This window comes from Coturnix japonica, chromosome 7 (assembly GCF_054131305.1).
Source record: "Coturnix japonica strain WE chromosome 7, WE-NBRP24, whole genome shotgun sequence".
Classification (NCBI taxonomy): domain Eukaryota; kingdom Metazoa; phylum Chordata; class Aves; order Galliformes; family Phasianidae; genus Coturnix; species Coturnix japonica.
Window position 1 is genome coordinate 9,204,633 of NC_140669.1, and position 12,344 is coordinate 9,216,976.

Below are 12,344 nucleotides of genomic sequence, written 5' to 3' on the forward strand. Positions count from 1 at the left end.
TATGTGCAAAAGTTTAATGGAAACATCTTGAGAAACGAAGGGGAAAAATAGAACAGGAGAGTAGCACCCATCTCCAGTGTGCACACTGCAGAGCACCGCAGAGCCAACTGCAGTGAAGGGCTGCTCCCTCCCCAGTGGTGGGCAGAAGCCAGAGGATGCGGGCACAAGTACTCAGAATAAAAACCCATGGGCTGAAAGGCCCAAGCCCTGCTCCTTCCAGAACAGCAGAGTGGTAGCTGGTCCTCCCCTGCCTTGGCCTGCAGTAAGAGAAGAGCAGACAACTTTGCCGGCTCTCTGGGGCTCAGGGTTAGTGCAAAGCAACACAGGCAAGGAGGGGTTCAACCCATACCGGTGAGGGAAGGAGAGAGGGAGCTGCCTCCCAGCTCATCCAAATCCTACACCAACAAGGAAACCATCACCGCATCAGGCTTGAACAACAGTAACAAATCCAACTTGGCCAGGTTTTGGCATTTCTAAAAACTGAATCACACGGCTCTCTCCAGGACCAGCCCACTGGCAAGAGTGCAGTGCAGGGAGCTCCACAGGACTTGTGCTCCAGAACCAGCTTCTGTCTCTTCCTTTGAGGTAGGTTGAGGTGTCCCCAGGGAGGGAAGGCAGCTGCCTGCTCACTGCACCAGGGCAGCGGTGCCTGAGAGACAGCCATCAGGTTTCTGGTCAGCTCCAGCAGTGCATTTGCTGAGAGGTAAGCTCTGAGCAGGGCTGGGCTCCAGGCATCTCACGAGGTCTCCATTGTTTGGTGACAGAAAGTTGCTGCAGGAGAAATAAAAGGGTCAGGGGTTGGTCTCCCTGGCTGCATGAAAACCCAACCACATTCTTGCCTGGGCACAAGATCTCCTTTCCCTTAACTCCGGAGGCTCAGGGTATCAGCTCAGTGAAGCTGGCAAAGCACAGCAGCTCTGCAGACTTTCCTGCTCCCCCAGCCCTACACTGGGCCAGAGCCTCTGCTCTCCATCAAGGTGGTGCATGTCCCTGTGGGACACATCTTGTCAGCATGTCCTGGACCATTACAGCCACTCCCCAGACACCACCCATTCCAGCTTTTCCGGGGCCTTGCACCATCTGAGCGGGGCATACAGTGCCAAGGAGACAAGCCCAGTTTTATAGACATTATGCCAGCCCTACCAGTTGCACTCCATAAATTATGCTGGCCTCAGACCCTGTAAATCAACCACTTTCTCTCTCCACTGAAACAAAGCTGCTTTTCCTGTTGCCAGCTCTCTCTGGACACCAGTCCCAAAGCCACACAGTGCGCATCCCAGCCAGGGAAAACTTACCCCAGCCTGTCCAGTTCCAGTTTACTGAAGCCATTTGATTGACCGCTGCTTTTCTGGAGGAAGAAGGACTTTGGCAACGACCACTGCAGGACAGAGAGAAAGACAACCAAAAGGCCATTTAAGCTACGTCAAAACCCTCCAACCTACAGTGCCCAGAGAACAGGCTGGGATGTGCTTAGGCTGCACTACTGTGCTTCAGCTTCAACTGCCTCACAACACTGCTGCGCATCATCACTGCCACCAGACTGTTCCCAGAATAGCAAACGGAGCAGTCTTCTCTCCCTGCTTAATGAATGTCTCTGCTGTAAGTGGGAACAGAGCATCCTGAGGTCATAAGAGTGGGTTTCTTCACTGGATCAGCCTGCTCTAAGGCGCAGGAGCGACAGACGGAGATCGTTCCCTCACCAAGGGGAATAAAGGGCAGGCCGGATGCTATATATGTCAGGCTGTGCCCATTGCGCCCAACAATTTTTGGATGCAAAGTGGTTGCAATTTGATCTACTGCGCAGATTTTATATTAGTGAGGGAGACAGAGAAATGTGGGTTTTTCCAGACTGCTGGAGGCCTCAGCAGAGAGGGAGGAACAGCACAAACAGGTAGGGCAGGAGGCACAGAAAGTGGAGCAAGCAGAAAGAGCTCGTGAATCGGACAAGCCACAGATTCACAGGTTCTCTGCCCCAATCTTGACAGCAACCTTTCCACAGTTTATCCATAGCTATGCTCACCATCTGGGCCAAATCCGTCCCTGCCCCATTGTGGTAGCCTTTGACACACCATTTCTTCAGTAGTTCCAGACCTGGGAGTTGACAGAACAGACAAGAAGCAAGAATGAATTGGGAAGCTCATAGACAGCTCCATTTCCCCCAGCTTAGGGAATGCAAAAAATGCTGCACAGAGTGAACTAACCATGCAGTAACAACTTGAACGCATGCCTGAGCCCCAGCAAACACGGGGTAAACCAAGGGCATTCACCTTTTGTATGAGCAAACACTGCTGAACGCCAGCACGTGGGCTGCTGCAGTGCCTGCCTTCCTCCCAAGGAGTCAGACACACCAAGAAACAGGCTCAGCTACGCAGGGAAACTGGGGCAGCACAGGATTTGCTGATTTGGACCAGACCAGCAAGTCCCCTGAGCCTGGTGCCTGCCAACAACAGCACCTGATTTGGGTTGCAGTGGTGAAAGTTCCTACAGTGCACATGTAGAGCAGTTTTGTGGTCACCAGCTCCCTTCCCAGAGGTCAGCAGCTCAGGCAGCTTCTTCCTTGAGCACTATCTACCAAGTGCATCATCTCCTCCCTGCCCAGAAACATTCAGGCCAGGCAAGCACACACAGCTCAGTGTAGGCCGAGACCTGGGCTCCATTCCTAGCACAGATGAGGCTAAGGTGCCTTGAGATTCATGAACCAGCAGAGCAGTGACCAGGAACTTGATGCTCTCCAGCTGGGGTTACTGTGCTTTGTTATATGATACCAGCTCTGGCTATAGGAGGAACCCCTTGCTTCCCAAACCGTGCTCCCCAGTGACCTTTCAGCATGCCCCAGGACCCTGGAAAAAAACCATGTGTTGGGTATTGAGAGGAGCAGGACAGCTGGGCAGCCCAGCTCCAGCTCTGGGCACCAGACAAAGCTCTGAACTTGCTGGCCAGGGAGAGATGAGGGCTGTGAGAAACGAGTGTGAAAGGGAAGGGGGCAGAGGCTGGGTTTTGCTCATAGATAAAGGGCAGCAAAGGGGTAGAGCTGTTTGCAGGGCTGCCAAGAGGATGCTGGAGCACTAAGCCAGGGCTCAGTCTGAGTAGCAGAATTCTGGGCAGCACTTCAGTGAAGACGATGACAGGGTCTTTCTTCCAACTGACAGAAGAGCATCCAGAAAAGGCATTAGCGAGGCAAAGAATGACACATGCTGACAGCACAGCTGGAGAGGGCTACGAGGTTATTATCTCTGTGAAAGACAGTTACTGACCCCTTTGATATTAGCTTAAATACCACTGAAGAGTGACAAAAGCTTTTCCTCCCAACCCCCCCCCACCCCGTTTTTTAATTATTTGTTTTCTGTTTTGTTTTTTTTGGGGGGGCTGTGCAGTAGGAAAAGTCACATTAGGAGCAAATACAGTTGTCTCAGTAGAGGGTTGGCTCCTTCAGAAAGCACTCCAGCTAAGGCTTGAAGGAGAACCCTGAACCACAGGCTCTCTGTGTTCTCTAACATCTCACACCACAACTCGGTTTTGTTTCCTGAACAGCCCCTCCTACTGCCCTGATGAGGGTCGCTCTGAGTAGGAAGGAAATGTTCTGGCCCAGCAAACTTCACTAAAAGACGCTTTTTGTTGGAATAACTGAGGTGTCCTGGAAAAGTGGAGATAAGAGCCAGATTTCCTGTGTTTCAGATAAATGCTCCTTTCTCCTGCCTACGTGCTGGCGCTATTTCATATGTTAGAACGCAGCAGTAGACTCACCAAACAGGCCTAATTTTGCCTTCACAAAGCACCTGTAAGGGACAAACCCCAGTGACTCAAGCTGTTCCTTACTCAAAAGAAGGCACGGGTATGGAATAAGAGGCCAGTTGCAGGGTGAAGGCAGAATCCAGGCTGTTTTAGCTGCAGACTAGGATATCCTAAGTAACCTGGAAATGCTTGATTGTGCTGGTAAACACAGCACCAGATCTTTGATCAACTCAGAATAAGCATTTGAAGCATTCTGAGAAGGGAATATATTTCCTAAGGGTAACGTGGAGGCAGGCAGCTCCTTCTCAAAATGCATAGGTCAAAAGTCTCCCACAGCCCTCAGGCAGGCAGCCTGCCTGACTCAGGTAACTGTGCCAGCTCTCAGATGGTGGTTACCTTTGTGTTTATTCAAGTAGTACTTGAGCTCCCACTGGGTCACCAGGATGTTGAAGTACCGAGGCTGCTCGAAGAAGTGCAGGTAGCGCATGGAGATGTGAGTGGGAAACACCCTCTGAAACTGCCCACGCCGAGAATACTCATCTTCTGTTTCCACCAGGATACGAACATCATCTGGGGTCAGGAAGTCCAAGACAGAAGAATAAAAATCCTGCAGACAAGAGCATCTCAGGGTCAGGGAAAAGTGAACTATGTTTTTTCAGTTCCCTTTTCTACCTCCCCCCCTCTTCTGCAAACCCTTCCAGGAAGAGGCCTCCCCAAGCCTGAGATCTCTGGGACACGGACCACTTGCAAAACAAAGGAATCGAAACATCAGTGGTGCTGAGAGCTGATGAGAACCCCCCACTTCTGCCACTCAGCCTCTGCTACAGAGCCTGTCATGCTGCACACAAGGGAAGTGTCCCAGCTAAACTGCATGCAGTCAACCGGCAAATGCAGTGAGAGCTGCACAGATGCATATAAGGAACAGACAGCGCTCAGACCCTATCTGGGCACCCGTGGGTACTGTATTCCACCAGCACATGTCCACTTCAATGCAAATACGAGTCAGGGCAGCAACAGTTGAAGCAAAGCTGCCTTATTTCTACAACCCTGCAACCTGTTGAAGCCCAGGTGCCCCCCCTGGGTGTCTCCACACAAAGGACCAGCCAGGAAATGGGACTGAAACAGATTTGGAATTGTTTGAGACAGTGACTTGGCAGTACTCTGGCAGTTTCAGTACCAGTGACTGTTGTATCATACCTGGTCAGGTACCTTCTGTGTCAAGTAATAGGCCTTCTTCAACTTCTCTGCTGTGAAACACTCAGAGTGTGGTCTGGTTTTCCCCTTCAAAGCATTGCCCCGACTGGGAATACAAAAAGGCAGTAGAATATTTAAGTAATCAAAGCAAAGTCCTGATGTCGCAAGGCTCCTCTCAGCATGAAGCCCTCAGGATAATGCCATAAAAGAGAGAATGCTTCCTCCAAGGACTTCACTATTTCTGGGATCAGTAATGCATCCACAGCCTTACGCATCAGTGTGGGGATCCATGTAGGATGAGAGTAAGGCAACAAGGAAGATCCTGGCAGCTGCTTGCTCTGGCCCTATAGCACTCGCTCACTGAAAACATTAACAATCACCTCCTGCCCACATGGAATGAAAAAGGGCCAGAAATGAACTGTGACCTGATTCAGAGTACTCGAAGCCTGGATGGATCTCAGGTTTATATCTTACCTGAGATGCAGCTCCCTACAACTACACCAGGCCTGGGTATACTTCTAATCAGTACAAAGAATGGGGAACACTGGGGGATTAATGCATTCATGCATAATCCAAGAATTCCCAATACTCAAAGGCATCTCCGGTTCCATATACTATGGGAAACCCTGGCCTTTTGTACGATCTGACCAGCAAGCATCTGAATTATTCTAAGCACCCAAATGAACCAATCGAGGATGCCAAAGGCTGGGAGATACTTGCCCAACACCTTTTAACACTTATATCAACACAGCTAACTTGTTCTGCTGCCACAACGATGATTAGTAGCGCAGAGATCCAAACAGAGCCCTGAGGCTGCACTGCATGGTTCTTGGGAACACATAAATGTACTGGAATTGTGCCCACATCCAAAACAAACAAACAAGCAAAACCTCTCTCACATCCTTTCTAGGGCAGGAGATACAGTTAAGCAAGCCTGTCCTTGGATGCAGGAACTCTGGTAATGCATCATCTGAACCACGTTAAGGATCTGGTTAATCCTCTGCAGTTTCCTCCAAGGGCACCTGCCCTTCATCACCTCAGTCGCAAGCTGCAAATGAGCCTGTGATCAAAGTGCCACAGATGAGCTGGCGAAAGCTCCCTGGGCTGGAATGGGCCCACGCTCCAAGCCTCTCCTCTCTGCTGAAGGCACAGAGCAGGCAGAGGGCAGGAGTCCCATCTACTTTTGTGCCCATACATCACTGTGTACTGGTGCTAAACCCAGAAAGCTGTCCCTTCAGCAGTGTACGCATAGCAACCACTCTGCTGCAGAGCGGGGCTGGTTCCTTTTCCCACAGCACAAGGTCTGAAACCAGTAAAATCCCAAGCTGTGGAGAAGGAAAGGGGCTTGGAAATGCTCAGAAATCAGCTTTGTGCAAAAAGAAAAAATTCATCTTTTGCAAGACAAGACTGTACACCCACAACCACAGGTCTACGTCCTCTGACACCTGTAATTCTGTCTAAGGAACAGACTGCTCTATCCTTTGCAAAATAACAGGTGCTCTTCTTGCTCAAGTCGGCAGCATGTCAGCTCTGGGGGATGGGGTAAGCAGATCCAGCCCCAACACAGCCAGCCAGCCCTCAAAGCAGATGGAGAGGCAGTGCAGCTCAGCATCATGCTAGTTCTGGCAGAGGGAAAGGAGGACTTGACTAACTGCAGAGCAAGCATGAATTACCCTGGCCTGCTCTCCCTTCCAACTATGGACTTGTAAATCAGGCATAAATCCTTCCTTGAGGAGACTGCAGGAACCAGATACCCAGGCAATAACGCAAGTCCCTCAGACATCCAACTGAAGGACTAGCAAGCACAGGCTCTCGAAGTATAGAAACCAGTATCTGTTGCATTGAGTGCACCCCCCAATGAAACCCTCCAAGAGAAAAGCTTGCTTTGCCCTTCTGCCCTGAGAAGAAAATGAGGCTGACCTGCAGGTGGAATCAGGACTTAAGGCTACACTGTCTGCGCTGGGCAGAACAAAGCCAGCAAGGTTAAGCAGGTCCCGGATCATCTGGCCCTTGATGCTCACGTCCAGAGGGGAGCTGGAGTGAAGGCTGAAGGAAAGAAACATCACAGCAGTCTGAGTGATGGAACAGAGGTTCTGAGCCCCATGGCTCTGAGGTCACTCCCTTTGGAGTGTCCCTCAGGACTCCCCACCACAAATGGTTTGTTCATGTCCCTCCACCCAGAGGGTTACTGGAAATTGGCAGATCCACCCCTAGAGCCCAGCCTGTGATCCCTACTATGCCCGGCTCATGCCCATCCAACTCTGACAGGCAGGACAGGCTATGCCCAGGCACACCACAGCTCCCAGCCCCACCTGAATAGCTGAGACCACATGGCCAGGTGGAGCTGGGGAACAAGCAAGAGAGGAATGAATGGTGCATGAAGCAGCAGAGCTGCCAAGCACTTCTGCCCACACAAAGAAATCTCTGCCATCACCCATTCCTTACATGACACATTCCTTCTTTTCTTTTTTTTTTTTTTTTAAATGTACTATTCCCTGGCTCTAGCTGAGGCATGCCCAGCACAGGCTTCTGAGCTATGGATGGATGCTGCTTTTGTAGACAGGGAGGACTTTGATTCCTGCAATTAGGAGCAGGAGTCTTCAAAGCAATCTTTCAGTGCAGGGGACAACGTAGGCCAGATCTACTTTATAGTAAAAGAAAGTCTGATGCCCACTGGCCCAGAGACAGACTTTGAAGGAAAAGCTGCTTTACCTTGGGGAAATGTTGACCTCTAAGATCCAGGGCTTGAGGTTTTCATCCAGCATGATATCAAACCCAAAGAGCTCATGGCAACAGTATGGCCGCCGCACATACATCTTCATCAGGCTGTTCACATACGGCTCAGATCTGCAAGCAAAGAGAAAACGCTCATTTCTAACAGACAGGCAGCAGAGACCTGACTGTTCACAGCACACTGCCAACTCAGAGAGTGCACACAGCCACATGCTGTGGGAATGCATGGGCTGAAAGACCAAAGCCATCACGCAAGCTGCTGCTGCACTGCATACGAATCCAATATCAGATCCTGAACAACCCCCCTGTCAGACAGCATCCACTTCTGAATAGAAGATTCAGCTAGCACCAAGGGACCTTTATTTTGAAGCATCCTGCACAAGTGGTGCAGTGGGTGCAAGCTGGGCAGGGTACCATGTATACTACACCCTCTTGATCCTCCCCCCTGCACTGTAGGTGGATCCAGGAAGTATCAGGTCTATTCATGTCTTGCAGCTACAGCAGCAAGAACACAGCTAAGAGGACATGATAAAGGATTTAGAGAGATAGACTGAAGCCAGCAGTGGTGGCAGCACTCAGATTAAGAGCCAAAGGACCAGACTGAGAGGGGCTGAAAAGACAGAGGGGCCAGGGGTGCACCCTTCAGCCAGAAGCAGAGCAAGGGGCACCAGGACTCACGCAATTATGGTTTTGATAACGATGTCCTTAATCTTCTCCCAGATGGCCTCACTGTTAACTCCCTTCTGTTTCAAGTAATTCCATAGAGCTTTGAGCGACCTGGGAGGCAGAAAGCAAAAGACGTGGTTTTGTATCCCCTGCTGCCCTGCCAGGTAAGTGAAAACGGCAGGGCTCTTAGCAAGAAGCTAAGGGATGTATCTCCACTTCTGACCACAGCATCCTTCTACCATTCTCAAACCACTCCACTCCTGGTTGCAATTCTCCCAATCCTGGCCCCTGTTCCTGCAGGACCAAGCAACCAGAACCATAAATCTGTCATAGACTTGCTTCAGTACTGGAGTAGTAAGTCCCAAATTAGCACATGAACATGGTACGTCAGCTCCAGATCTTCTCTTCCCTCCCCCTTCATGTCCTTAGCAAACCTCCCCTTCCTGCAGGCCTTCCTCTGTAGTGCTGTGAAGCAGCTCACCAAGAATCCATCAGGACCCCCAAAAGCCATTTAGTTACAGCCATTTCACTGAAGCTTTCAGGGTGGAGAATTTTTTTTCATAAATGTGGCAAGAAGGATGGTAGGGGAAGAGTGTTTGTGCTTTTATAGGAGTTTCCCACATCACACCAAGCACTGCAAGTTACCCTGACATTAAGCCAAGGATGCTCAGATGTTGCTTAAATGAGACTGTGTGGCTAATGGCCAGGAATCCAAAGGTCAGGCTTCCTGCACACAAGACGGAGTTGATTACAGCCACTCATCTTTAATGTGGGAGCAGCCAGTTTTGACTTGCATGGTGGTACCAAAAGACACACAAACTCAGTCCCACAGGATTTCAAATGCTGGGGGACAGCAGACCCTTCTCAACGTACCCGCAGAGGAACAGACTACTGAGCAGCAGGTCTACGCATAAGAATGTAATTTTATTACACCAAATCACTCTCCACAGCTCCCTTTGAAGTGAAAAAGGCCAGCCCAGGCCCACAAATTGAGAACTCTATCCTGCACTATTTTTAAAAGAGTTTAAACATCACTGTGGAATCAGAGACAAGTGCCTAACTACTTGGATCAGTCCATCAATGGGACCACAGGGAACAGAAACTTTTTGCAGGACCTCAGCCTTCTTCTGAAACGACCAAAAGCAGCACCACAGTTCCTCAACATCATGTCCTGATAGTTAAAATTACTCTGCTATCCCCATTTCCCCTGGCAGGAGCAGATGATACAGAAAACACCTTCCAGTTCTGGGTAGTGATATTGAAAAAAGGCTAACTTAAGAGAGAACAGAAAGAGCTGACCCCGTGCATTGACAGAACCCTCCTCACAGCACCTACCACTTGTGTCCCTGGCACGCAGTCGCAGTCTCATCCAAGTTGGATTTGTACTTGGCGTTTTTCTTGTTCACGCTGTAATTGGTCAAGTGCACAAACTTGTTGCTGAGGCTCTTCATCGAGGAGGAGTACCTGGAGGAAATGGCAGCAGCACAAGCAGTCTGAGCTTGAACGGGCTGCCTCCTGGCCCACAGTGCAAGCAGTTCTGTTCTCAGACACCACCTTTCTGTCTGACTGTACACCAGCTCTGCTGCTGCCCCTTCCCAGGGAGCCTGGAACAAGGCTGCCTCCACAATTTCTGTCCCACAGACCCAGAGCTGGGAGGACAAAGGATGAGGCACAGAACAGGCTGCCGTGGGATTGAGGGATGCAATCCCACCTTCACAGTCATAAAAGACCAGAGCATTGGGAAAGGTGGATTAGCAAAACATCATGTTTTCCTTCTGCCTGCAGTGAACCTGTGTGTTTCAGGACTGCTCCTTCAAGCAAGCTAGAGCTCTGAGTATCCACCATACACAGTGACTGCCTCCTGCCCAAGCTGAGGTGGGTGCCAGAGCCACAACTGGCTGAACAAGGAAGACCCCCTGTACCACTGTTGTACAACATACTTGCAGCTTGCGAAGCGAACCAATCCATCCTCAAACATGTAGACTCTGAGGGGATCGTAACAAGTGACATACACGTAAATCCTCAGGTCAAACTTCCTCCCATCAATGAGGTAGGGTTTGTGCAAATACCTGCAAAAGAAGCAAGCAGCAGCAGAGTTACCACTTCTGCATGCAAGAGCACCTCTTGGCACCACCTCAGAAGGCTCGGCAAAAACAGGCATCAACTTGGAGATGGGGTGAAACCTTTTTGCACAGCACTTCAAATCTAAGTGCAGTGCAGTCAAAATGAGAGTGAGGAAAGATCTCCCACACAGTTTATACCCAAGACCTTAAAACTTTACAGAGAAATAGCAGCATCCCAGTAAACCCAGCTACAGCTGCCAGAGCCACACTTCCAGCAGCACCATTATGCTCAGCCTGTAGAGGTGTCCAGACATAAACCAGATGCTTCTGCTTTGCTGGGTAGTGACAACTGTCCAGATCTGATTTGAGACAAGACACTAGGAGGTCCCAGGCTGCCTGTCAACTTTGCTTTCTTTTTCACTCACCTCTGTACCAGCAGCGGCCTCCTTTTAGGCAGCTGGTTCCATTTGTGGATAACCTGGATGCCGACGCCTCTTGCTGATGCCGGCTATAAAACAAACAAGAATAGATCAGATCTTCTCCTTGCAGCTATGCTGGGATAGGGTGCCGAGTGCTGCTTTTCCCTTACTGGTTTCACAATCCATCTCTGGTGGTTAGCTCCTTCCTTCCACGCTTTCCTGAGTAATTTGATGTCCTGGGGCAGGATGAAGGACTGGGGGAAGAAATTAAACTCCTTCTTCCCACAACGAGTTCGCATCTTCAACAGGTTGCGCCACAGACAGTCCTTTCTCCCAATTTGAAATGAACCAGGGAAGTGGTTTAGCTGAAAAGGAACCCAGATCCTGTGAGATGCCCCTGCCTCTCCACATCACCCCCTGGCCAGGGGATACATCCTCTCTGAACCCAGCACTGGCTCAGCTCTACCAGTGGAAGGATTACATCGAACAACAATAACTGTGGTTAGACAAAGCCACAAGTGAAGACAGCTTAACTACAGCCTTGGTCTGTACAGGATTCATGCTCACAGCAGAGACGTTCACACAGTTCCTATGTGTGTCTGCCTCTTGGGCTCATCTCCCAGAACAGAAATACCAGCTGCCACACAGCTAAAGTGACACTGCAAGGACAGCCTGCACAGCAAACACCTGGCCCTGAAGAGAAGGCACCCAAACTGCTCCCAGCACTCTCCACACACGTAAAGGAAGTCAGCACAAAACGTCTCCTACCTTCTGGTGCTCCCTGATGGCTCTGAAGCCAGGGGACTTCATGTGCTGGCCCCAACAACCCAGCCAGTCATAGCTTTCTATAGGAAAAAACAATAATCCGTGACTGAGTACCCTGCCATCCACAACACCCTCTCAACCCAAAAGCATCCTGGAGCTAGCAGAAGGGTGCCAGGGATAGCGCACAGCAAGAGCACAAAGCAGTCACAGTGGCACTGCAAAGCTTCCAAGCCAAGGGCTGTGAGAGGGATATGACCCCCCCAAGGTGTCATATGCCCACAAGAAGGATTGGTGCAAGGATCTGGGCAGTGCGAGAGAAACAGATTTAATCCCCAAACACCCTTACCTTGCTGTTTTCCAGCAGGAGAGTGAAGCAGTTAGCTAACCAGCTCTGCCCTGCAGAGGGATGTGTAGGATTGCGAGATATTCTATGCCTTGGTCTGCCCTACATGTCTCATTATAGCCTCAAAATGAACTGGGCAGACATCTCCTGATACACACAGGAGTCCTGTTAATACCATTAGGAGATCACATGCCAGAGTACAGATCACAACTGTGAACACTCAGTGTGTCCCCAGCCCTCCCCTACACGTCTCTTCAGTACCAAGATCCCAACTCAGTGAATTCCCCAGTTACAGTCAGAGTGAAGGACAGCTTCTTCCTCAGTACACAGGGACAAGGGGCAGCGGTGTTGGAGCAGGCACCAGAAGAGTGTTAACCTCCTCAGAGTGCCAGCACCACCTAGAGGCACAGCTCAAGCATCCAAAGTGCA

At 50.3% G+C, this 12,344-nt stretch overlaps 1 protein-coding gene across 17 annotated transcripts in view; it reads right to left on the reverse strand.

Annotated features, from left to right (window-relative positions):
- TTLL4 (tubulin tyrosine ligase like 4) overlaps positions 1 to 12,344 on the reverse strand; it is an 18,848-nt gene continuing 6,504 nt past the window's right edge. For 8 of the 17 annotated variants that reach the window (XM_085553145.1, XM_015868948.3, XM_015868949.3 and 5 more), the window contains 13 exons: positions 11,576 to 11,652; positions 10,978 to 11,172; positions 10,814 to 10,896; positions 10,266 to 10,394; positions 9,661 to 9,789; positions 8,338 to 8,436; positions 7,639 to 7,773; positions 6,847 to 6,972; positions 4,930 to 5,032; positions 4,129 to 4,339; positions 2,021 to 2,091; positions 1,296 to 1,378; positions 1 to 771 (listed from right to left, as the gene is read on the reverse strand). In XM_085553145.1, coding sequence (XP_085409271.1) covers positions 627 to 771; positions 1,296 to 1,378; positions 2,021 to 2,091; positions 4,129 to 4,339; positions 4,930 to 5,032; positions 6,847 to 6,972; positions 7,639 to 7,773; positions 8,338 to 8,436; positions 9,661 to 9,789; positions 10,266 to 10,394; positions 10,814 to 10,896; positions 10,978 to 11,172; positions 11,576 to 11,652 — 1,586 coding nt within the window. In that variant the 3' untranslated portion in view covers positions 1 to 626. The other 9 variants (XM_085553148.1, XM_085553147.1, XM_085553149.1 and 6 more) reach the window with 8 other exon arrangements.